This window comes from Ceratotherium simum, chromosome 20 (genome assembly GCF_057802395.1).
Source record: "Ceratotherium simum simum isolate JZ-2026a chromosome 20, ASM5780239v1, whole genome shotgun sequence".
Classification (NCBI taxonomy): Eukaryota; Metazoa; Chordata; class Mammalia; order Perissodactyla; family Rhinocerotidae; genus Ceratotherium; species Ceratotherium simum.
The window spans coordinates 51,037,029-51,062,514 of NC_141919.1; the positions used below are offsets into that span (position 1 = coordinate 51,037,029).

A 25,486-nucleotide genomic window follows, 5' to 3' on the forward strand; every position below is an offset into this window, starting at 1 on the left:
CAGGGTGTTGCTGCCCCTTCCAGTCCCCCCAGCAGGAGGCAGCACCGTGGTAACTGTGGATTTGCTTTCCTTCCTTGTTCCTCGGTCCCTGCAGAAGCCCCTGCCTCCCCACTGGCCCGGGCATTCCCCCTTCCTAACGGGAGAGGGCCCCACAGTTCGCGTTAGCTGCAGCTCCGCTAACAGCTTGTTCTCTGGCTGGGAGGATCAGCTTCTGCAAACAGAAAAACCTTTCCATTCTCCAAGCTGCTGCTGGCTGGCAGGCATACAAGCTCCTGGTCTCTGCCCCTCAGACCGCCTGTCTGCCCAGCCCAAGTCTTTGACTGTGGTGGGGGAGGTGGGGGGGGCGGGGCAAGGAGGAGTTGGTGTTTGTCATTCCTCTCAGGGAGGAGGCCTTGGAGCTGCTCCCAGTCTCGTGGTCTGGGCCGCCTTTGAGGATGCCCTAAATGCCCGCTTTGTGTCCCCACTCCTAAGGGTGGGCTGCTGCCAAGTGGGAAGCACCCTCCCCCTTTGGCAGGGAACTAGCACATTCCTCCTTCTCTGCTGTAGCTACTGGGCCTGGAACAGGGCCTGGGGGCTGGGCAGGCCCTCCCAAGAGTGGGTGTGGATTCCCCTGTGAAGTTGCTCTCAGCCCAGGCTCTCTGCCCAGGACTGAGGTAGGGGTGTGCGGGGCTCCCCAGCAGGTGGGAGGAGAAATGGCTTCAGCTCCAGCCCGGTCCTCCTCCCACCCAGGGCCAGAAGCAGGGTCAGCTGGTTGGAGTTATGTGGAGACTCTCCGTGGGGGCAGCCTTAGCCAGGAACAGTGGAGAAGGGTAACCCAACCCCCAAGAATAGATGACCCCTAGCCTAACAGGCCCAGCAGCCTCCGTTGGGCAGACGTGTGCCCAGGAAGGGTCCCTTTGTGCTTCATTGGTCCTTTCAGCCACATCCACATGCCTGGGTGCTGCCACAGTCAGCTGCAGACATTCTGGCTGGAGTGTCACTTCCCAGTGGTGTGACCTGGGGCCAGTGACTTCACAGTCATTGAGTCATGGTTCCTCATGGGTGACATAGAGAGACTGACACCTGCCAGCCCTCCATCCCAGGGCAACTGTGAGGCACACTTGAAAGAAAGGCCTCAGATGTGCCCTGTGAGCCATAGGAACCCCCCACACAGAAATGACAATCATCGCTGATTTGTCTGTCATTCTGGCCCCCAGCTTTCCTGCGGGTCCCTTTGGGGGCCTTGGCAGAGAAAGGGAGCGTGAGGACAGAGGGGAATCAGACGAGCCCCTGTCGACTCCCTCAGAGAGCGGGGCCCTCTCTCACTGTGGCTGTGGCGCTGCTATTTGCTGTTGCTGTCATTTGCATGGGAATCGACCAGCTTCCAGGTGGGCCTCTGTTCTCCAGAGCCTTGCATATCTGGGTACCACTCTGCAGAGGCCTGAGCAGAGCCAGTTGGGGCTGGGGCTCAGAAGAGCCCCTGTACTTACTGCTGAGGTCGCCTCTGGGAGTGCTGTGCTCTTGAGTGCCAGGTACCTCTCTGGAAGAAAGGGCAAAGCTGAGGCAGGCAGAGGGCACGCTAGTTACTGGACGGGGTCGTTGTAAGGAGCAGCTGGCTCGCCAGCATCCATCACACTGTCTTTGGAAGCTCTCAGATGCCAGCCTCCCAGCATCAGACTTCGCCTCCTGCAGACAAACACTGAGTGAGAATTTGAGTTTGTGGTTGGGTTTGACTCTAATGAGCTCAGCCCAGGCCTCCTTTTGCCTGGGATTCTCAGATGTTTATTCTGCGACCCAGCCAAATAAGACTTTGGCGGGGGTAGATGTGTACTCTAGGAAGGACTGGGACCAGTCGCCTATTTTGGGGACAGGGCAGGTTGGCTGGAGCCAGGCCAGGAGCAGGAGGTGGGGAAAGGGGGCCAGGCAGTTGCCCAAAACAGCACAGAAGCATTCGCACTGCCTCCCCTCTGGGGCTGCTGGGTACCGGGTGGTGGGCATGCCAGGCTGTGTCCAGGGCAGAGACTGGCGTGCCCCCAGGGCCAGGCTCCGTGTCTCCCTAGAGTGGAAAAAGAGGCCATCAGCAGGCGAAAGCAGATGGAAGAACACTGAGGGGCATAGAGAGCTGGTCCAGGAAGAGATGGCCCAGGGGGCAAAGCTGGGATGTAATTATGTCGGCCTGCTGCACTGAAGGGGTCCTTTCCAGCCCATTAGCCACTTCATAGCAGGAAAATGGAGACTCCTCACGGTCTGTCGGGCAGGGATGGTGGAACAGATCCTGGAAACCCTGTGTAGTCACAGGAGACGGGTAGGAAGCTTCCCAGTGGGCCATGTCTTGGAAGGCAGAGGAGCCAGCTGTCCCTCTGGGGGCAGCACCCTCAGAAAGGGCCAGAGTCAGGCCCTGAGTCCCAGCGCTTGACCAGCTCCCCCTCTGTCCCACCACATCCTGGCCTGTCCCTGAGCCTGCCCAGGCCAGAGATACACTTGTAGGGATTTAAATCTTTCCTGATCATTTATTTGTCAGCTTTGCTAATTAAGCAGTGTTAATTTCATTTACCGAAAATGGAAATTCATCCACCTCATTTCTCCCCGTTCATCCTCCACACACAAAATCCATCACTTCTCGGCTGCAGGCTGCGTAAAATTTACAGGACTAATTATGTTGTCAGGTCTCTTTGTAAATACAGTCCATAAAGGCCACTGTGCTCGCCGGGTTGTAGGCGAGGGCATTCCCGTTGTGAGTTTAATTACTGGTTAGTTATTTAGGTTCTCAAATGTTTGCCTCGTTTTCCCTGAATCAAATTAAATGTCCCGCTTGATGTATTCTGTCTCCAAGGCCTTGCCCTTATTTCCCACTCTGTTTAAACATGACTTCTAGTCGGATGACAGTGCTTGGAAAAGCCCAGCTTCCTGGGTGGCTGGTCCCGGCCTGGCACCACGGCCTCTGGGCCACACTGGACATCTGGAACCTTCGAGGACTGGTGCCCTTTTTTGGGGGTGGATTTGGGCTGGTCCCTGCCTTTGGAGACTGTGAAAATCTTACCCCAAGGGGCATTTCTATTCCCAGAGTCCGAGGTGGCAGGGCTGGGGTGTGGGAAACTGAGGGAGTTTCACTATTGTCATCAGAAGAGCTGAGGATCATTGCTCCACCCCCTGATATCTACAGGTCCTGTTTCCAAACGACCCCAGGAAAAAGGGCTATCTATGAGGTCTTCTCCCTTTGATTCCTAAAAACAGAGTTTGGGTCAACCTTCCCTGAATGCCTACTATAGTAATTTCCTATTGCTGCTGTAGCAAATTACCACAAACACGATGGCTGAAAACAATGCACACTCATTATCTTACAGCTCTGGAGGTCAGAAGTCTAAAATGGGTTTCGCTGAACAAAAATCAGGTGTCAGCAGGGCTTCATTCCTTCCGGAGGATCTAGGGGAACATCCATTTCCTTGCCTTTTCTAGCTTCTAGAAGCTGCCCATATTCCATGGCTCGTGGCCCCCTTCCAGCTAGTAATTGCATCATTCTGACATCTGCTTCTGTTGTCACATCTCCTCTGAGTCTCCTACCTCCCTCTTTCCCTTATAAGGACCCCTGTGATTACATTGAGTCCACCCAGATAATCCAGGATAATCTCCCCATCTCAAGGTCTTTAACTTAATCACATCTGCAAAATCTCTTTTGCCGTGCAAAGTGACATATTTATGGGTTCTGGGGATTAGGACATGGACATCTTTGGGGAGGCCATTATTCTGCCTACCACAGCCCCCCTCCCAGTGCCTCTCATATGACTTAATAAGGGAGTTGTTGAACAGCAGCTGCCTTGGAGCCAGCCCTGGGCTGGACTCATTTGGGATGCCACAGAAGAGAGGACGAGGCTGCTGTCCGAGGCTGGCTTTGCATCCTTGTTGCTGCAGCTTGGCATTCATTTCCCTCTCACCACTGACCTGGCTTTAGGCTGATGCTCCAACATGCCCTCTGCTTGCCTTGCCCTCCCTCAATCCTGAGCAGGAACCCAGGCTTCTCCTGACAGCCAGAACTCTCCAGAGTGGCCCCCACAATCTGTTACTTGCAGGGCAGGGGTGGAGCTGTGGGGCTGAAGCCCCCACTGTTGGTTGCCAGTTCAAGAGGACATCCATCCATGCTCCTCACTGGGCACTACTCTGCCAGGGCCCTAGCAGAGGGAGCTGAGGGTGGTGAGAGCTTCGGTCTATGGTGGAAGTAAGCCACCCCTCCCCTGAGACCATGGCTTTCCAAGAACTACCAGATCAGGCTCTAGTATGTTGATTATCCTCCCCCAAATCTAGTGGATCATTGAAGGTCAGAGTGAGGGAGGCCTTAGAGATTATCCAGCAGAGCAGGGTTAGCAGGAGGCCTTCTCTGGAAAGAGCAAGCCTGCTGGGCCACGCCAGGCCACGCTCACTCCATCCTTCAGTGGCAGGCTAAGGAAAACACCTGCTCATGACCACTCAAAATAATGGGATACAGGTAGAGGAGTACCTCATGTGGGAGCACTCACAGAGGAGAGAGGCTGGGGGCTGAATGGTCTGGAAGGCTTCCTGGAAAAGGACAAAAATACAAAGTGGAGTGGGGGAGCTAAGGCCAGGCTGCAGCCCTCACCCTTGTCTCGGGGTCACAGAGAGACGGTCTCTCTCTCTCCCTCTGCCCCTCCCTCTCCCTCCCTCTCTGCTTTCCTCTATTCCTCCTTCCCTCTACCCAGCCACATATACTTACTGAAATCCTATGGCCTGGAGGAACCTGGAATTCATTCACTGCTCTAGACTTCAGAGTCTCTGTCTGTTTAGACAATGGAGTGTGGGTTTAGGGGCTCCCATCTGTGTCACTGGACCCTCCAGTCCTGCTTTGAGGAGCCAAGGAGTTTGTGGGGTTCAGGGCAAAGTACACCAGGGCCCAGGGCCCAAGGCTCTGTAAGCCCTGAGCTGATGGGATGCTAGCTTCCCTGAGAACTGGAGCACTGTGTGTGCCCTTGATGCCAAGGTCGTACTGGGACTGCTGGTGACCTGGCTATGATACCATGCTGGGAATGTTGGAGGGCTGGGCCACGATTTCGCTAGGTTTCTGGTAGCCTGAATGATGCTATCACATGGGGACCACTGGTGGTCTGAGTAGTGATGTCATTTTAGGACTCATGGAAGACAAAATAACAATATCATGCTTGGACTGTTGGAGGGTTGGGCTGTGACGTCATACCGGCTGTACTTAGAGAATGGAACAGTGAGGTCTCCTAGGAGCCACTGGAGTCAGGGATGAGAAGATCATAGAATAAGATGGAGTGGAGAGGAAGCCCCAGTTAAATGAGAGTTTTCTTTGTTTTCCTGGGGTGGTTTAGCAGACAGAGCACTGAACTGGAATTCAGGAAACACATAGTCTAGTCATGATTTGGAGCTGTGATCTTTATGTCAGGAGGGCTCGTTTGGTTGCAAGTAACAGAGACCACTAGAGCCAGGTTAAGAAAGGCGGGCTCATTGTCAGGATGCTGTGACCTGGGAGCTAAGGCCTTAGTGTGACTGGTTGCTCACTATGTCCCTCTCTCATGAAATCCATGCTTCTCTCTGCCAGAAGTTTCCTCGTACCATGCTTAACTGCTGTGTCCCTTACACAGTCTTCAGTCCGGATTCTGGAGGGATTGGCCTGGCTTTGCCGGCCACCACCACCCCATTAGGTCTGATGCCCCTTCCCCTCCTTTCTCCACCTCCATGTAATGACCAGATTAGGGCTATTCCCCTGAGCGGGGTAATTTCAGCTGTTAAACAGGATATTGGGTGTGACAAACACCATGTGACGGGTCTGATGCTCCTGGGCACACTGCTCCTCCCCTCTGGCCTCCATTTACCCATCTATAAAATCAGGGGCCATAAGTCCAGCTTCTAGTCCCAGTGGTTCTGTGAGTAGATCAGACATGTCCTCACTACAGAGTTGCTAAACCAGCCTGGTGTCTCCTGCCCTCCTTTCCTGGGTTCCCTGGTCATGAAGGCTCTGTGCGCCCATGCAGGGGCAGGGGTGCTTGGAGTCTGTCCAGAGAAAGCAAGTCATCACTGCTGTCCCTCAAGGGGCCAGGTCCGGTGCCAGAGTGAGAGCAAGTGTGAGGGTCATGCCCACCTTTGCCCTTTGGTGCAGGAAGGCGAGATCTGAGTCCTCAGCCTGAGCGTCAGTCACCCACCTAGCCATCCTTTCATCCACCCTTTTGCCCACTCACTCACCCTCTGCAGTCTTGCCTGGTATCAAGGACAGAGTGGACATCAAGGGCACCGACAGCTCACCTCTGGCCTGGCAGTCAACACCCTGAGTACCCAGGGAGGGGCTTACCTCATTCCCTGCAGGGCCTGGCTCTCTCATCACACTCGGGGCTGCTGAGGGCAAGCCCACATCTTAAGTGGGGTATCTCTGTCCCTGCCAGCGTCCAGCCCAGGGGGAGGCCCAGATCAGGTGCTCAGGATTTATGTGATGAACAAAGGAGCTACAAGTGATGGTCACACTGCCCAGTTCAAGCCCTTCATGATCTGGGTGGGAAAGACACTCCCCTCAGCCAGCTGCAGATCTCCCCCTTCAAGAGTCAGCCCTCCGGGCCCACTCTGGAGCCCCACAGGGTGAGGTACTGCCAGCTTCCCAGCCCCCTCAAGGCCAGCTGCCTACTGGCTCTGAGATAGTGCCAGGCCCAGGGTGACCGGACTTGGCTCCAGAGGATCTGGAAGCCCCCCAGCTCCTCCTCTTTGGGAGATGCTCACTTTCCCAAAAACAGAAGCATTTTCCTTCCTGACCACTGCGTGGCGGGGAGGGCCCTCATCTCAGCTAAAGGGCTGCCTTAGCATAACAGGGCCCCCAAAACGGGGGGCTGCTCTACCTTCCACCTCTCCAGCTCTGGCTTTCTGAGCTTGGGAAGGGTCCTGAGCTGGTGGCAGGAGATCTGGACTCAAGGCTGGGACTGGATTCTGTTCGGTGATTGCCTTATCAGGATGGGCGCCAAGTGTGCAGAGAATGAAAGAAAGAGCAGGAGGCACTCCCTTGACATGGGGTGGGCAGGGAGAAGGACCTCTGCCCAGTGGGCCACTGTTGATCTGTGCCCAGGCCAGAAGGATGGCACTGTGGCCTGTGGAAGCCTGACTGGCTGGCCTGGGACTTCTCGATCCTGGGAACATCCTAGAGCTAGGGTTCAGGCTGCAACTGGGGACTGTGGGGCCAGAGGGTATGGGAAGATGCCCACAGGTGGTGAGTTTGGGACTCATATAGACAATTCCATGTTAGTCCAAACTGAACCCGTGTCCTCAGCTGGGCCTGGGGGACACATGGGCATTATCCAGGCATCTATAGACAGCAGCCTGCCCCTGGGCATCTCTGAGGGCACTGCTCCTTCCCAAGCCCACACACATTCTTCACTTAGCAACTCTTTGAGGCTGTATCCCCCTTTCCTGTACCCCAGGGAGAATAAGGAGAAGGGCTGTCCGTCCCTCAGATAAGCCTGGTCATGTGATCTCTTGGATCCTCCCATGAGTCCTGAGAAGCGGTAGGCCCAGTCTCATGATTCCATGTCACAGATGGAGAAGACAAAGCCCCGAGAGGAATCCCATGCTCTCTGGCAGAGGCAGAGCAGGGCAGGGCTTGTCCCTGTGGTGGGGGAGGGGCCGGGGCAGGGCAGCTGGATCCTCCACTCACAGCCGCCCATCTTCCCTGGGGCAGATGACTTCATGAAGCAGAGCCGGGGCATGCTGCTGCTCTACAGCATGAAGAACCCCAGCTTCCCGGAATACATCTTCAGCAGCGAGAGCGGCATCATGTGTCTCGACATGCACGTGGACCACCCCTACCTGGTGGTGGTGGGCCACTATGACGGCAACGTGGCCATTTACAACCTCAAGAAGCCACACTCCCAGCCCTCCTTCCGCAGCTCGGCCAAGTCTGGCAAGCACACGGACCCTGTGTGGCAGGTCAGCCTCCAGCCAGGATGGGAGCAGTGGCTGTGGATGAGTAGGGATGAGTAGCGTGCAGGCCCAGGAGCCACTGGAGGAGGGAGCTTGGGGAGGAGAGGCCACAGGCAAGGGGGTGGGGATGACGGGTACCAGCTTAGAGGCCAAGGGGCTGGGTGCGAGAAGGGGCAGAGAGGGGCGGCAGGTGAGAATCAAGAGGGAAGCAGCTCTGCAGTAAGAGCGGGGCTCTGGTGCCCCAGAGCTCCCATCAGGAGGGCCCATCTGTCCCCTGAGGATCTCTTAGGAGTGGTGATTGGTGACTCAGAGCCCGTGGCTGGAAGCCTCAAGGGCTTGACAGGCCTCTGCTGAGTATGTCAAGGGCTCCAGTTCCCTGTCTCTGGGCTCCTCAGCACCCCCAGGGGCTCTCCTCTACCCCTGGGCTAGATTTGGGGGACTCCCAGACAGGGGTAGGTGCTGCTGGTTGTCTGCCCTCTGGGTGGGGCTGTAAGGCCTGGTAGGCAAGGTGTGTCCTGGGGCTTCTCTATGCACCCATGTTCTCCAGAAGGGCACAGAATGGGGCCATTTCCTGGACACTGTGCCTGGATTTCACCCGACTCTATCTCCCATCTTAGTGCACTGGGAGCGGATCTCACGGTGTCAGTCTCAGAGGGTCTCTTAGCTCTGGCTTTGCAGGCCCTTCCTCACTGTGTTCTAAAGGTCCTCCTGCTTCTGAGGCTGTGCATCCTTACCTCACAGGCAGGTCTGGGAGAATCTAAGGATGGATTTCTGCCTCAAGTTGCCCAAGGCCTCTGGACCTCTTCTCATCTTCCTCTGCCCCCTGCCTTGACAAAGTCTGCAGGCAGGATCTGTACCCCTGCCTTTCTGGCCCTGAGCTCTCTGAGTCATGTGGACACCCACCTCAGGCACTGGCTCTCAGCTTTCAGACAGGCCTGAGCAGAGGGAGGACTGTCCAGGCACAGGGGGCATGGTGGCCTCTCAGCTTCATCCTTTGCCCAGAGCCAGGGCACAGGGAGGGAGGCACCCCCTCCCACTAAACACTCTCTCCCCTACTCTTCACCAAGGCAGGGCCAGAGCTTGCAGCCTCAGGAGTCCTCTCCTCTGAAAAGCCCAACTCCCAGTTCGTCCTCCGGGCACACAGAGACACAGGGTGGATGTCTGCAGAGTCTTTAAAGCCCAGGGAGAGGAGAAAAGACCCGCTTTGATCAGACTGAAGCAGCACCAGCCCTGCCCCTGCTCTCCACGCTCAGACAGCCCAGGGCCAAGCAGGGCACATCTCTGGTTGGCCTGACTACCCTCCTCAAGCCCAGGAGAGGGCGAGGGGCTGAGGCCAACCACCCTACTCCCACTCTGCCATGTTCTCTGAATCAGGTAGCAGGTTGGGGAAAGAAATGGGGCATGTAGAAGACACATGATCCCTTTCACTGGGTGGGTGCTGGGGAGACTGTGGCCCACCTGGACAGAGGTAGCCTTCTGCGCTCCCACCATCCTGTCAGGAAAACAGGGCTGCTGCCTTTGCAAAACCGAACACTGAGAGTTCTTGGCTGGAATCATGGCTTGTGACGTGGACGGGGCCTGCCTGTCTCCTTAGTTCCCTTCTTTCTCTCTCATTCCCCTCCTTCCCCATGCCTCTACCGGGTCATCCCTGTTCAGTAACTCCTCACTGTTGGCTCCTTGGGAGCTGAGGATGGTAACGGCTTGGTCTCTAGAGTTCCTGGTGGGGACATAACCACAGCCACAGGCTAAGCAGGACAGGGCAGTATGCTAAGTGCTAAAGAGGGCCCGTGGGGGCACTGAGGAGAGGCATCCAGACTGTCCAGGATGGAGAACATGGGCAGGAGGGCCAGGGAGGTCTTCCTAAAGGAAGCAACACCTGAGCTGAATTGTGAGGGCTGAGACCGTATTAGTTAGCTGAAGAAGGGTACAGGGGGGTCACACGTGTAATGACACAGGGGCATCAAGCAGAGAGGCCTGCTAGGAAACAACACATCATTTAGGGCACAGTGTGAGAGATGGGGAGGGGGCGCAGGACCTGAGCAAAGGAGGGGCCCCCAATCCGAAGTGTGCTTCTCTAGCGAATAGGAAGGCTGGTTTCAAATGGCGTGTTAGTACAGGAGCCCAGTATAGTGAAGAGATGACAGTGGAGCCGCTCTGGTGGGATCCCGTCCTGCTTGCTTGAGGGGCCCTGTTCCAACTCCTCTGAGGTGCTTTCACAGGCTCCTAAGAGCTCCCCAGCTTAGTACGAAAATCGCTGCCCAACCATCAGGGCGTTTTGGGCAGAGAAGTCCCACAGGCATTCTTGTGTCCTGGAGACGGACTCTGGCTGCAGCCTGAGCTCAAGCAGGGGGAGGGGAGATAGCAACGAGAAGACAGCTGAGAGCCTTCGAGGCCGTGCAGCCAATAGAAGGAAACAGGGAGAACGGGTGACGCTGCCTGGCACTCTGGTTTGGGGGACCCAATAGGGCATCCATGGAGGTGAGAAATGGCAGAAGAGGAACAGGTTTGGCCAGAGGTTAATCTGAGAAGCCAGAGGAGGTGTCCTACCGGCAGCTGGCTGTAGAAGCTGGAGCTTGAAGGTGAGCCGGGCTAGTGTGTGAGATGTCAGAGACATCAGAGTCTAGGTCCTTCTCTTGGTGGAGGCCAGAGGAGTTGTTCTGGGTCTCACATGCCAGGCTGGGGCAGAAGGACTTTGTTCTGTTGGCGACGGCGAGCCATGGCAGCTTTTGGAGCCAGGGAGAGAACTGTCCATTCAGAGGGGATGGCTTCCTGTCCCATGGCACAGGCTACTCCCCAAGGAGCCCATCTGGGTGGCCTGGCCCTGTTCAAGCCCCACTGTGAAGCCCCAATGAGCAACAAACACTCTGTGGTGTGTGTGGGGGTATTCTTTGCTACACCGGGGAAGGGCACAGGAAGGATATATGCGCAGAGACTGCCGTCAAGCAGGTCTCCCTAATCAGATAAGGCAGAAGAGAAGGAATCCATTAGGCAGGCTCCATCTCCTCCCTACACCTGCTGCTGGGCATTCATTCATTCTCTTAACTCCACTTACCACCTGCCCCCCCTTTTATTCCTACCCTCCCACCTTCACCCAAGGAGCACGTGTGTGACTTGCACACACACACATACACACTCACTTGCAAATACACACACCACCCCCCATTGGGCATCAGGCTGCTAAGTGGGGTGTGAAATACAGTTTCCATGCATGCTCGCGGCTGCTCATTAAACACTTCCCTTTGTAGCTCCCTAGTGCCTCTTACAGCCTGGCCTTTAACACCCCCGTCCCGTCCCCCCTTTTAAAGGGACTACCTTTACACAGAGGGGGAAAAGGTCTCAGCATCAGGGCGGCTCTGACTTGTGCCTTACAGGCTCTGTGGTGTCCTAGGCCCCCCAGTGACAGCGCAAAAGAGCCAGCTGCCCAGACAGGCACAAGCAGGACTGGGCCCGCCCTCCTGCAGCTCTGATCCACCAGGCCTGGGGGGCGGTTGGGGAGGGGCAATCCCCACTCCCCCTCACCACACCCGTCAACAGCCATGGTGACAGCTGTGGTTACAGGCAGCGGCCCTGGGTTCCCGTCCTCCCTCACTGGGCCTCTGCTTGTGACAGGGGGAAGGGACGGTGGTCCCAGCATGGGAGGTCTGGAGGGAGCTGGAGAACGGAAAGCTCTGGGCACCCAGCCCCACCCCAGCTCTCCAGGACACGGCTTGGCCGGGCCTCCACATCTGGCAACATAAACTTGAGCCTCAAGCGTGTCATCTTCATAAGACAACAGCTCTGTCTCCAAAACACTTTCCCATATGTTTGCTTCCAGCCTGAGAAGATGGGTGGGGCGGGACTATTAACCCCGATTTGCAGATGGAGAAATGCAGCTCAAATCTGAGATTTGGGAGCAAGATTCTGGGAGCTGGAGCTAGTGGTGAAGCAAAGGTGGGAAAAGAGGAGAGACTGCCTAGAGAAAGGGCGAGCCTGGAAGAGGAGGGCAGGGGATGGGGCCGCTCCTAACCTCCTAAAAAAAGCAGAAAAGAGCCCCCAGCAGAACCTTGGCACCCCGATTCCAAGGATGATGGTAATAATGAAGATACTAGCTATCATTTATTGAACACTTAACATTTGCAATGTTCTGACCTAACAGCTTCATAGTCATTGTCTCATTTATTCCTGATAACAAACCTGTGCTATTACGGTTCCTGTTTTATAAATAAGGAAACTGGTTGACGGGCCCTGTCCTTCCCAGGCCCTGTCTATGTGAGGAGGTTCAACCCAGAGCCGCCACCTCTTCCCTACAACCAGGTGCTTAGAACCCAAGCCAGGGAGGAATTGGGCATTTCCACTGCTGAGCCAGGGGGTTAGGGCAGTGCCCTGACTGGCACTGTTGCCCCAGGATGGTCAGAGAGAGGGATGAGAGAGACAGAGATGGGTGGAGGGAGAGAGGGAGGGCCAACTGTGGGACTCCGGGAAAGGGGCTCCCAGAACTTGCTCTGAACCTCAGATGTGTTCCTGAGGAAGCCCAGCTCAGCTGACAACTCTAACTCAACACCCCTGAGCTTAGGGTCCCTGAGCTCACAGTTTGGGATGTTTCAGGTCAAGTGGCAGAAGGATGACATGGACAACAATCTCAACTTCTTCTCTGTGTCATCTGACGGCAGGATCGTGTCTTGGACGCTCGTGAAGGTGCCTGTTTCCCAGAAAGGGTTGTGCAGGGGGGAGATGGGAGTTGGGCGAGCTGAATGGCAAAGGGACCCCCCCAACCCTGCTGATCCAGCCCAACCCGTGAGCCCTCCCCCATCCCTCTGTGACTGCAGAGCGAGCTGGTTCACACAGATGTCATCAAGCTGAAGGTGGAGGGCAGCACCATGGAAGGTGTCGAGGGGTTGCAGCTACACACAGTGGGTAGGAGCCCCAGCCCACTCACACCCAGGCCTGCCCAGGTCACTCAGCCCCGTGAGGGTCATCGACAGTGGCGCTCCACCTTACTGAGCACTCTTTCCTCCACCTGTGCCAAGCCGAGCTGACAGAAGGTGATAGGAGAGCCTGGTCCTGTCTGCCCAGCCCTTGGCCTTTCGCAGACCCCTGTTTATGCAGACCCTGTTCCTGTTTATGCAGATCAGGTGCTGTTATGCAGATCCAACCCTGTTTATGCAGATCAGGCCCCTGTTTACCCAGACCACGTCCCTGTTTACTCAGTTCCTACCCTGTTTATGCAGACTGTATCCCTGTTTGCACAGACCCTGTCCCTGTTTACCCAGGCCCCATTCCTGTCTGCAGAAGCCTGGCTGTTTGCAGAGTCCCAACTGCCTGGGACAGCGGCGGGCCAGAGGGCCAGTCTCTGTGTGCCTGGCTGGCCCGGCCCTCACAAGGCGGCCCTCACAGGAGCCCAGCTCAGGCTGTCCGGGGCCTGCTGGGTGGAGGAGGTGCTGGGAGCCTCTCTTAGAACCAGGCTAAAGCTGCTCCCTCTTCTCCCGAGGCTGTGGCACCGCCTTTGACTTCCACAAAGAGATCGACTACATGTTCCTAGTGGGCACAGAGGAGGGAAAAATCTACAAGGTGAGGCAACACTGCCCCTATGCCAGCCCCTTACAGGGCTGCTTAGACATGAGCACCCCCGGAGCCTATCGTTCTTGACAGACCCTCTTCTGACAGACATTAGGCTCATCAGTTCTGGAAGTCTTGGGGGAAGAGAATGCATTTCTCGACCTACTGGTGAGCAGGAGGAGAGGCTGACTGCAGGAAAGAGGAGGGAGAACCTCCAGGGTGACTTTAGCTCAGCCTGGCCTCTTTCCCTTGGAGCCCTCCCTCTCTTCCTGGGAGTGGAGGAGGTAGAGGTGGGAGTGGGGGTTGAGGGAGTTGGAACATTCTGGAAAGAATTCCTGGAGGAGATCTGAACTTGAGCTGAGATTTGAAAGCCAGGTAACAAGAAAATTTCTCTCTGAATACTGAGTGCGTCCCAGCTGGCAGGACGGAACTTCATGGCTAGTTTCTGCGAGGTCTCAGTGTTAGGTGAACATCCTTCTGAACCTCCATCCATCCAGAAATAGCTCTGCTGCAAGCTTTTCTGAGGCTCAGAGACTCAGAATGTTAATTACAGGCAGCCTCCCGGGAGCCCCTGGGGCCCAGCCAGAGCCGGTCTGAATGCAAAAGAGGTCCCCCTCCTTCCCAATGGCAGATGGGAGAGGCAGGAGGGAAGAAGAGACTAGTCAGTCACTCTGTCTCCTCGAGGGAGGGCGCGAGGGGCCTGCTGGTCAGGGCAAGAAACCCAGTGGGAAATCATGAGACTGGGACTTGCTCCCAGCTCAGCACCTGCTCTTACCTAGGCAAGGTGGGATGTTTCTCACTGTTGTGAGGATTCTGTGTGTGGGCCACAGGTGACCCCAGGGCTCTGTCTGTCTGTCCACAGCCTTAGCCTGGACACAGGCTAGGCCACACCCCACCCAGCGCCCTCAGACCTGCTCTGCCTTGGCTCAGGGAAAGAAGGCCTTTTCTGCCTGGCCTGGAATCCTCTGGGCAGACTACAGCACTTTCCCTCCAGGGAGGCTCCCCTGCACCCCCTCAAGCCCTAGCCCCGTAAGCCCCTCCTTTCTCTCTGGTTATGTTGAGAGTGAGAAGAGCAGCCAGCTGCTTGGCCCCAGCTCAGCTGTGACACTGATGTAGGGTAAGGACAGAAGAGGAGTTTCAGGTTCTGACCCTCCAGAGCCGGCCCCTAGGGAAGTGGTGCTGCTGACCTCTCGCTCACTCCTGACCCCTGACCCCCACCCCAGTGCTCTAAATCCTACTCCAGCCAATTCCTTGACACCTACGATGCCCACAACATGGCAGTGGACGCCGTGTCCTGGAACCCATACCACACCAAAGTCTTCATGTCCTGCAGCTCCGACTGGACAGTGAAGATCTGGGACCACACCATCAAGTGAGGGGCAAGCCCTCCCTCAGCCCAGCCTGGGCTGGGGCCTGGCCCGTGGGGCTCTGGCTCTGTGAGCCCTCTGTGTCATGCGCTCTCCACCCCTCCACCTTGGCAGGACCCCAATGTTCATCTATGACCTAAATTCAGGCGTGGGCGATGTGGCCTGGGCACCATACTCTTCTACCGTGTTTGCGGCAGTCACCACCAACGGGAAGGTGAGCGCCCTCTTCCTGACCCTGCTGAGCCCCCACTGGAGACAGGATAAGGTATCTCAGGGTCTCCCTCCTGGAGACCCCACCCCGTGCCCAGGTCAGGTAGGGAAGATGGGACAAAGGGCTGTGAATTCTCAAGGGCCACCCAGGGCCCTGTCAAAAGAGGAATCATTCATCCCTTGAGGCCTCGAGGAGAGAATGGGGCTGTTTACCTTGAAGGTGAGAGCATTGTGGAGGTAAGATGCCTTGAGGAGCAGTTATGTTCTCTGAGGCCCTGGGGAGGGAGCGACAGGGTGGCAGGGGCCAGCTTGATGTAAGGAAAACTTATGAGCCAGAGCTGATCTGTCATTGAAATAGTGTTTAAAAGGTAGTGAGTCCCCATCCCTGGCACTGTGCAAACTGAGAAGGGGAGATGGGAGGGGTCTCTGCGACACTCAGAAACAAACATTTTGTGAGAGAATTCTTAGATGCAAACCATTTTCCTTATGGACTTTGATATAAACTGAGAGGCACCTACCCAAGGAAAGAATACAGTGATTAAGACATCACCCTACAGTCAGCCCGTCAGTCAGTCAGTCATCTATCTGCTGAACAGGCGTTTACTAAGGGCCGACTATGGTGTCCAGCTCCGGGCCAGGGCCTGGTGAACCAGGTCCCTGCTCTCATAGGGCTTACACTCCAGTGAAGGGAAAGAGACAAAAAGCAACAACAAAACTCCCACAGCCTTAGGTGCTAGGCAGGGATTAAAAGAGGATGCAGTGTTTGTAGCAGCATTATTCATAATACCCAAAAAATGGAAACAATGCAAATGTCCATCAACTGAAGAATGGATGAACAAAATGTGGCCTATCCAAACAGACTGTTATTCAGCAAGAACAAGGGATGAAGTACTGACACGTGCTGCAACACAGATGCACCTTGAAAACACACTTAGTGTAAGAAGCCAGTCACAAAAGACCCTGCTCTGTGTGATTCCCTTTATAAAGGTCTAGAATAGGCAAATCTATAGAGACAGAAAGAAGATTTGTGGTTGCCCAGGGCCAGGGCAGTTGGGAGAAATGGAGAATGACGGCTAATGGGCACAAGGGTTCTTTCTGGGGTGATGAAAATGTTCTAAAATTGGTTGTGGTGATGGTTGCATAACTGTGAATATACTAAAAACCAAGAATTGTATACTTTAAATGTGTGAATTTTATAATATGTGAATTATATTTCAATAAAGCTGTTATATTTTTAAAAAGAGAGTGATGTAAAAGGAAAGGCCTGGGTGGTCTCAGATAGAAAGGTCAGGGAAAGCTTCTTTGAAGAGGTGACGTTCAAGCTGAGAGCCGAATGACAAGAAAGAGCCACCCGTGTGAAGATGGGGGAGGCATTCCAGACCGGAGGAACAGCTCGTGCAAATGCCCTGGGGTGAGAATGAGAAGAGGGGTTTCAGGAACAGGCAGGCAAGCGTGGCTGGGGTCTAGTAAGCAAAGAGGAAAGCACATGAGATGAGAGTGGAGAGTGGAGAATTTAGAGTAAGGGATCTGGATTTGATGTAGAGTGCCGAGGGGGACTCGAGGAGGGTTTTAGATTTTTTAAAGGTCAGTCTGGCTGCTGCATGGAGACTGGATTGTAGAGGGCAGGAACGGAAGCAGGGAGACCAGTTAGGATGCTCTACGGTGGTCCAGGCAAGAGTTGCTAATGGTTTGAACTACGGGCGTGGAGGAAATCAGATCAAACACTTGCTGAGCGCTTGCACGGCCAGCACTGTCTGAGCACCTCACATACGTGAGCGTCTATCCCCTCATTTATAACATGGGGATAAGAACAGAACCCACCTCACAGAGCGCTGTGAGGATTAAGATTAGATGACACACCCTGTACCATGCTTGCCCAGAGTCTAGCACAGAGTAAGTGCTCAGTGCAGGGTAGCTGCTATTGGTGTTAATTCTGCATAGATTTAAATTTTCTCCTAAACTTTTTATTCTCATTCCCTCAGCCACAGAAAAAACACAGAGACACAAATCCCCTCTCGCCCTGCCTCCAGCTCCCACTGTGCCAGGCTTCTGTTGGGCTTCCCCAGAAGGCTGGGGGCGGGTCCTCTGAGGGGGTGCACAGGGGCCTCGTTGCCCTCCGAGGGTACTGACGTGCTGAACCCCACTTCTCCACAGGCCCACGTGTTTGACTTGTCCATCAACAAGTACGAGGCCATCTGCAACCAGCCCGTGGTGGCCAAAAAGAAGAACAAGATCACCCACGTGCAGTTCAATCCCATCTACCCCATCATCATCGTGGGTGACAACCGTGGGCACGTCACCTGCCTCAAGCTCTCACCCAACCTGCGCAAGATGCCGAAGGTACAGGCCGGGGGGGGTCTGCGCTGCCGCCAGAGGGGAAGTCTCCAGGATGGGGGTGTTGAAAGAAAGGGGAGGAGCCAGGGGGTGGCCCCAGGTTTCTGGCTTGGGACCCAGGGTAAGGGTGGTGTCATTGCCCAAATGAGAAGCATGGGAGAAGCAGGTTTGTGGAGAGACAATGAGATCGGTTTTGACATGCTGAATCTGAGTTACCTGTGAGCCCCCAGGTGGAGATATGTGGTAGGCAGGGGACACTATGGGTCCCAAGCCTGGGGGAAGCATGTGGGCATCATTGGCTTATTTGGTGTGGACCAGGTCACCCAGGCAGGGGGCTCGGGGCTCAGTCACTGCTTCATTGGCTGGGCTTACACAGAGCATGAGCTCCAATGTTCCCCGAGCTGGGAGCTGTGGGTGCACCCAGGGAAGAGGAAATAAGCCGTGAAGAGGGTAACTAGGTCAGCAGCCAGGCAGTCCTCCTTTTGAGTTCTGGTTCCTTTTTGGGATCTATGATGATCTGGAGACCCTGTCCAGAGCCCAAGGGTCCCAAATACAGGCCACGGAGCCCAGAGCCCTGACCTCAAAGTCTAGATCTCAGAGTCCCAATTCAGACTTAAGAATCCAGGCCTTAGAATCCAGAGCCCAAGAGTCCAACTTAAAAATCCAGAGCCCAGTCCTGCCCATTTAGGTGCTAAGAGAGGAAATGGAATTTGCTTTCTGCCAGGTTCTGGGCCAGGATGAGAGCTGGGCCATGGCTGGGCCAAGTTGCCCTGATGATGTACAGTTGCACTTTGAGGCATTTACTTGCAGTTTGAGGCAAGGGCAGGGGCCTATCTCTTTCAACTACTGACACCTGCTCCCCTGCGTCCCTACCAAGGCAGAGGCCACCGCACCATCCCTCTGGTGCAGGCCTGGTCTATTCCTCACCATGGCCAGCGAGGCAAGGGCTGGGAGTTTGGCCGGGCCTGTAATTGTAGCCAGCTGGGGGAGGGGGTGGACTTGGCTATAAATACTCAGAAGGCTGCTAAGCGCCTGCAGCTGTGGCCCAGAGGCTGCGGTGGGCTGGGGGGTGCTGGGCAGGATGGGATGGGATGGGGATGGGGCGTGGTCTGAAGCTCTTTGCTGAGCCCAGCTAGTTGGCCTCAAGGAGGGGGAAGGAGGCAGCACAATTTGTGGAACAGATAAAATCTGCTCTTAATTTAGTGAGGAGAGAGACCCAGGCTTGAGCTGGCAGAGATGGACAGCTCTGTGGGAGGGATCATGGCTGCCCCTTGGGGCAGGGGTACAGCCATCACACCGTGAGATGGTAGGTCTGGATGGGGGCCTGCTCTGCCCATTCTGACCAGGGAGGCAAGGATCTCCCACAGTCCTAATCCTCTCAGAGCAAGGTCAGTCACTGCTGGGAGAGCTGGGCTCTGTGTTTCTGAGGACCCACATCTCTGAGGACCTGAGGACATGAGTACCGGGGGTCAGAGGACCTGAGCAGGTGACAGCTGGAGGCTACCACTTGGGTGGATTGGAGGTTCCTGTGAAACTGCCATCTGACCTTATCAGCAGCCCAGATTCATGCAAAAGGAAGTCCTCTAGACATCCCTCCCACCCCTCTGGGGCTGCAGTCTCCCTGCCCTTCCCAAGAGGGCTGGCCACAGAGGCCTGACTTCCTGGCCCAGGGAGCTTCCCATGATTGGTGTCAGAGACCAGCTTGTCACAGGTCAAGGGCTGTCTTTCCCTCACTGCTGTATAGATGGGAAACTGAAGCTCAGAAAGGCAAGGGACTTGCCCGAGGTCATGTAGGGAGTTAATGACAAAGCTGGATCCAAAAGCCAGGTCCCCTAACTCCCAGGGAATGGGGTGAGGCCAATAAGAGATCATGAGCTTTATTTGGGAGGGAGAGAGGGAAGAGAGAGAAAGACATCTTTGTCCTCTGCCGTGAGAGTGAGGAGGTGAGCTGGGCAGTGGCAAAGGCATCGGGCTGCAAGGGGAGGGGGAGACAGATTTGGGAGCAGGTGCAGGGGTCACACCAGGAGGAAATCTGAGCTCCACATGGTGTCAGTAGCCGGGATGGGGCCAGGAAGGGGCCGGCCCTGCCCTCTCCCCCCACCTCACAGCCCAGACCAGACCCAGGCTGGGCCCGCAGCAGGCAAGGCTGGGGCGGGTGCCAGTGAGCAGTGGGCACAGGTGGCCGACAGGGCGGGGGCTCGGGAGCAGAGGGAAGGCAGGAAATGGCAGCTGCCCCGGCCTAGCCCACACCCCACTGCCTGCACAGAAGGGAGGATGTGACTGTGCTGGTTGCCAAGGAGCTCTCAGGGCCCTGAGTGACACACACTCTCTTTTTCTTGGGGCCCAGCTTACCAGCTGCAGCATTAGAGTGCCCTGTAGGCAGGGGTGAGGGGTCATAAATTCAGGATCTGCCCTTCTGAGAGACAGTCCCAGACAAGGACATCTGGAATCACATGAGATATCCCATCAGCCCTCTTGGGTCTCCTGACATCATTTCCCCCTCCCCAGTATGTTCCACACAGCAGGCCTGGCCCCAAATTGCACCTCACTCCCAAGAATTAGCTAAGACTACTAGGTGAGAGCACCTGTGGCTTTGTCCACACCCCACTCCCTCAGCAAACACACCTCTTAGTTCCTTGTTAGGACTTAGCCAGGGGCCATCCTGGGGGAAGGGTGGTCCCAACGGTCAGAGGCCCCACCTCTCCCCAGGGCTACAGCTCTCCCTGGCTTGCAGGGCTAGTTCCTGTGAGCGTCAGTGAGCGGATACCTTCCTCCGCTCCTTCCAGCATCAAGATCCTATGTCGATCTGAGGTTCAGAGCAAGAGCTGCATGCTTCTTGTAGGCCTCAGCTGGGCCCCTGTGTTGCCCAACCTGAGTTGGGGAAGGATCCTGTGGGGGTGGGGGGAGGCAGAGATCCAGAATCTAACTGGGCAGGGGAGGGGCGGGGCACAGCTGGGGTAGCTGGGCAGAGGAGGTGGTGCTGGGACAGGGAGAGGTGGCCCACCCCCTCACCATTCCTCCCCTACATGTACTTCCCTTCTCCCCAGGAAAAGAAGGGGCAAGAAGTGCAGAAGGGTCCAGCTGTGGAGATTGCAAAATTGGACAAACTGCTGAACCTGGTGAGGGAAGTGAAAACAAAGATCTGAGGGCCTGGCCTCAGGCCCTGTTCCATTTCTTGAACCCAGTACTTGTGTAGCCCCTGACCCTGGTACCCAAGCCTTAGAACCCCGTATGTGACCCCACCCCTGATCAGGCCCCAGCATCTGCCCTCAGCACCCGCTCCAGCCCTGGTCCCAGGACCTTATCCCAGGACTTGGCCCTCCACCACCATTACCCCCTACTACTCTGCACAAATAAACCTGTGTCTGGAAGCCCATCCCACACCTTTAATTTTGCTACCACAGGGCCCCCAGGAGGAGAAAATCTCAGGTTAGCCATAGTTCCATTTATTACCCAGCAAACAGTGGGAGGACCAGAGGAGGGGCCCAGCCTGGACACCCTCCCATTATTGCCATGGATTCCAGTTTGCTTCCCCAATCTCAAGGGCCTAGAGGCGATTGGCCTAGGGAGAGGGTGGACCCCCCCCCCCCCCCCCCGCCTTGGAATGGAGCAGTTCAGATGGCCCTGGCCCTAGCACCAACTCATGAACCCCCAGCGCAGGCCTGTCTACCTGGGGCCACCAGAGCCCCTCTTGGAGCTGGCTAGACTCTGGGCTGCTAGATCCAGCTCCAGACAGGCTGTTCTCTGAGTTCTGAACCCCAGGCTGGCTGGACCCTGGGATCCTGATTCCAGGCTCTGGGTGGGGTCGACTTAGGTCTCCTACTCCAGGCTAGGCCAGGGGACTTCAGGGCTGCAGCAGGTAGCTGCCTTCATGGCTGGACTTCTGGGGCGGGGGCCCCTTCTCAGGACAGGGGCCAGGGCTGGAGTTGGGACTGGATTCGGAGAGGGAGTCGATGTCAGCAGAGCGGGAATGGCAGGCCCAGCAGAGAATGACCCAGAGCAGCAGCAGCAAGAAGCCTACGAGGCCGTTGCAGACGATGGCGATGAGGGCCCCCTGGGAGATGGCTGCCCCCATGACGGGCAGCACCCTCAGACCAGCACAGACCTTGGGGCTCCCTCAACGGCAAGGCCCATGCCGAGGCGGGACTCTGGTATAGCTGGCCTTCCACGGAGGCTGTCCTGTCCACACACTTGATGATTCCTGGGCAGTGGAGATGTCCACCAGCAGTCGTGAGCCTGTGGGGGGTACAGAGCAAAGGGAAAGGTATGAGGAGGCAGGGGTGGGGTGAGGCCTGGGAGAGGGGTAGCGGAGAGAGCCCCTTCCACATCTCTGGGCTCCCTGGCAGAGGACTTCGGGTCCCAGCAGGCCCAATAGCCCACAGAGCCAACGCCCCCTCCTCATGCCCCTCTCTGGGCACCTGGATGGGGGTGTAGCCACCGTGGGGAGGCTGGAGTAGGCAGCTCATTTTCTTTAGAACCAGTGGGCTCCCCCTGGCCCTGCCCACCAGCTTCCAGCCCTCCAAGGCACTGAGTGGGAGGGACTGACGAAGCCCAAGGCCTTGGAGGATGGAGGCTGTGACCAGTTTGGTGTGGCCCGGGCGCCTCCCCTCTCAGGACTCCAGCCAGGCCGCCCAGGGCCCTCCGGAGGCGCCGGCTCACACAGAGGAAACTTTGTGGAGGCCTGGCAGGCGGGTGTGGGTCTGCGGGCCAAGGCTGTGCCCCAGGTGTGCCCCTGGGGCCGCCTCTCCGGCCAGGGCTGTGTCTGCGCGTCTGGCTGGGTCTCGGGTCCCTCGCCTGGACGTGTGCCTTGGTACCCACCTCTCGGTCTGTGCAGCTGTCTGTCTCCCCGTGTAGCGTCTCCGTGTCTGTCTCTCTGTGTGTCCCCATCTCTGGTGTGTCTCGTTTCTCTCCAGTCTCTCTCTGTGTATCTCCGTACCCATCTCTGTGTGCACGGGTCTCTGTGTGTCCCTCTGTCCCCGTGGACGTGTCTCCCTCCTCTCTCCGTGGGTCTGTCTCTACACTTCTGTCTGTCTTTGTGTCCGTCTCTTTCTCCCCGCTGTCTCTGTCTCCGAGGGTCTGTCTCTTCACCTCCGTCCCGGGTCTCCGGTCCTCGCCTCGTGCCCGGGGGGAGGCCCCTTACCTGAGTGGAGCCCGGTGCGCGCCCGCGGAGGGTCCGGGGCCGCGGGATGCTGGGCGCCGACTGAGGCTCGGAGCCGGCGGCGGAGGGCGGCGGGCGGTGGGCAGGGGCGGCGTGCCCTCCCCCGGCCCTCGCCCTCGGCCGCGCAGCCTCCGCCGGCCGCTCCCGCCGCGGCGCGACCGGGGCGGCCTCTGCCGCGGGCGGTCTGCGGCGAGCGGGCACCTCCTCCCCCTGGGGCGGGGCCTCCTCCGCGGCCGCGGCTGCCCGCTGGCTCGCTCACTCGGCGGCGTTCGGTCGGCGGCGGCGGCTCGGGCGCGGGGGTCGGCTGGGCTCGGCTGCGTTCGGCTACGTTCGGCTGGGCTCGTCTGGGCTCGGCCAGGCTCGGCCGGCCGCAAAAACAGCGAGGAGCCCCGCCTCCCGGGTAGCCGGCGGCCGGCGGCCTGCCGCAGGCGGAGCCATCCCCGCGCGCTGCCGCCATGCAATTGGCTGGCCACTCCAGGCCCTCGTGCTATTGGTCGTGCGCTGGGGTGGGGACTGGCCTGCTCTTTGTCCGGGCGGGGGCGGGGGAGGAGGGCTCAGGGGGCTGCTCAGTCCCGATCCCTCCCAGGGGAAGGGGGCGGGGGAGGCCCACCTCTTTGTGGGGATCTCTTGCACCTTCCACACCTGGAAGAGCTGCACACCCAATATCTGAGAAAAGCCGAAGCCTCTGTACCCCCCATACCTGAGGAGACCGCCCCCCATATCTGTGAGAGGTCTCTGTCCCCGTCATGTGGAGGCAGGCTCTGGGTCCCCACGCCTGGGAGGAGACTGAACCTCCTCCTCTTGGAAGCCCCCTATACTCCTTCACGTTCACTCCACCTGGGTCTGCATCTCCACTTCAGAGGGTCTGTAGTTGGCTCCACACTCCCTGGCCCCAGGAGGGGTGAGCAGCTCTGCCAGTGTGTCCTTGGACACATTTGTTGAGTTCCCCCTCAGGAATGGTTGCGGATTTGTGCTTTGCTCTGCTATGAGGGTGTCTAGGACAGAGAGTAACGGGGTGCTCTGAGGGATGTCTCAGCCCTGGCTGGAACAGGACCAGGCATGACTGTCCATCCTAGAAGCTGTCCTAAGAGGAAGACCAGCTTGGGCAGGAGCCGTCAGGTAGGCCTTCCTACCCCACCTCGTATGCCAGTGATTCCTAAGTGTTCTAAACTGGACCCTTTTCTCATCTCACTCTACATGTTCTCTATGGAGGAGCACAACCCGAAAGCTATACCATGAAGACTCGCAGTGTTCCCAAATTCAGCGCTAACTTATCTCTGGAATTCTAGATAAAGATCCGTGTGCCTACCAGAATCTGGGTGGCATCGATTCCTGATTCTGCCACTTAGCTAACTTTGTGACCTCTTTTAGCTTCAGTCTCTTCATCTGTAGAATGGTTTTTAGTATTAGCTACCTCTCAGGATTGTAACTCACGAATTCTTTCATACCAGACCAACCACATCTCAGCAAATGCCAACTGACACAACCCCGAGGACCACATGGCTAAGGGGTCCCTTCCTCCAATGCCATGAAATTACATGAGATCCCTGTAAATCCAAATCCTATCTTGAAAATGAGAAAGGGAAAGGTAAAATAATCTGCAAGACTGAGTCATCCAAACCTACTGAATTACTTTGTCTAAAATGTTTGGACCCTACTGAGTTTACTAGAGTGGATTAATTTTAGTTGCCACTGGCCGTTAACCAGCAGGGTGGGGGCATTGTGAGCAAGATCAAATCAGTTCTAGGAAACAGGAGACTTATATCATTGCACATCTGAGTGTACTGTGAGTGAATTTGTGACCCAGCTGCAGGAGTTCGGATGTTATCCTGAAAACAGTGGGGAGCCACTGAAGAATTTTGAGCAGAGGAATAAATGTGATCATATCCAGAAATGAGAAGGATGATTTAGGCTGCTGGGTGGAAGGAGGGATTGAAGGCTTTTGAGAGTGAAGGCAAGGAATGATGACAAGGACTGAAATGATGTAGAAGGGTAGGAGTGGAGAGAACAGCGGAGCACTGAGGGTGTTTAGGAGTTACAATTGGCAGGACTCAGAGACCTAGACCTATAGGATATGGGGGGTAGGAGAGAGGGAAAGTCTAGGCTGACTCCCAGGTCGGTGACTAGGGACACTGTGATGCCGTGGACTGAGATAGGGAACCCATGAGGAGGGGTGAATTTCAGCAGGGGGCTGAAGGTGGCATGGGGGAGGGGATAGTAAGTTCTGTTTGGGATATGTTGAATTTGAGGTACTAATTGGACACCCAAGTTGAGATGTCTAATAAACAGTTGGATAAACAGGTCTGAAGTTCAGGAGAGAGATCCAGGCTGAAGATAACGTTTTGTGAGTTATCAGCAAAAGAGTAGTAGTCAAACCAGAAAAGTAGATGAGCTCACCCAGGAAGAGTAAGAACTGGTTTAAGCAAAAAGATACATTTATAATCAGATACTGAAACCTAAAGACAGGGATGCCTCAGGAACCACTGGAACTAAGACACAAACCCATTATGTTCTCTCTCCATCTCTCATCTGTTACTTTCTGCCTGTCTCCTTTATTTCCCTCCCCTGCCCCAGCCCCAGCCGCTGCCCTCCCTACCTCCAGACTAGCTTCCAATGCTCTTCGGGTCCACCTGGTGAGAAACCTGACTCACACAATCCCAAAGCTTAAATCTTATTGTCTAGGCATCCAACAGACACTGGCTTCTTTTTCAGTTGCAGTTCACAAATTCCTCAGGAAGTACCCTGGCTCAGCTTAGTAAGATGCTTAACTATGGCCAAGGGATGGATGAGGATCAAGTTGCCTAACATGGCCCACATGATAACCCTATGGGCATTGGGGGGTGGGAGGGATGCAGCGGACGTGGTGGTGGGGTGGTCCCATGAGAAGAGAGATCCTGAAAAAAGCAGAATGGTAGGTGTTTACTGTAGTTCACTCTGCCCAACACACACACATCATTTTCCTATATATATGATT

At 56.2% G+C, this 25,486-nt stretch overlaps 2 protein-coding genes across 2 annotated transcripts in view; one reads left to right on the forward strand and one right to left on the reverse strand.

Moving 5' to 3' along the window:
• Positions 1-20,782, forward strand: part of DNAI1 (dynein axonemal intermediate chain 1) — a 58,895-nt gene extending 38,113 nt beyond the window's left edge. Inside the window, exons 13-20 of the mRNA XM_087444237.1 lie at positions 7,667-7,914; positions 12,493-12,582; positions 12,714-12,801; positions 13,376-13,455; positions 14,667-14,815; positions 14,925-15,024; positions 17,175-17,360; positions 20,402-20,782. Of these exons, the coding sequence (XP_087300363.1) occupies positions 7,667-7,914; positions 12,493-12,582; positions 12,714-12,801; positions 13,376-13,455; positions 14,667-14,815; positions 14,925-15,024; positions 17,175-17,360; positions 20,402-20,500 (1,040 nt within the window). The 3' untranslated portion in view covers positions 20,501-20,782. The remainder of the gene's footprint in view (positions 1-7,666; positions 7,915-12,492; positions 12,583-12,713; positions 12,802-13,375; positions 13,456-14,666; positions 14,816-14,924; positions 15,025-17,174; positions 17,361-20,401) is intronic.
• On the reverse strand, positions 20,760-22,719 carry ENHO (energy homeostasis associated). The gene is made up of 2 exons (XM_004428339.3): positions 22,495-22,719; positions 20,760-21,590 (listed from the first exon to the last, which is right to left on the reverse strand). The coding sequence occupies exon 2, from the start codon at positions 21,427-21,429 to the stop codon at positions 21,199-21,201; it is 231 nt and encodes a 76-aa protein (XP_004428396.1). The 5' UTR covers positions 21,430-21,590; positions 22,495-22,719; the 3' UTR covers positions 20,760-21,198.
• Between the last annotated feature and the right edge of the window lie 2,767 nt (positions 22,720-25,486).

What these genes read in the sequence shown, in the direction of transcription:
- ENHO (XM_004428339.3), bottom strand. Translation starts at nt 21,429, where the DNA reads ATGGGGGCAGCCATCTCCCAGGGGGCCCTCATCGCCATCGTCTGCAAC.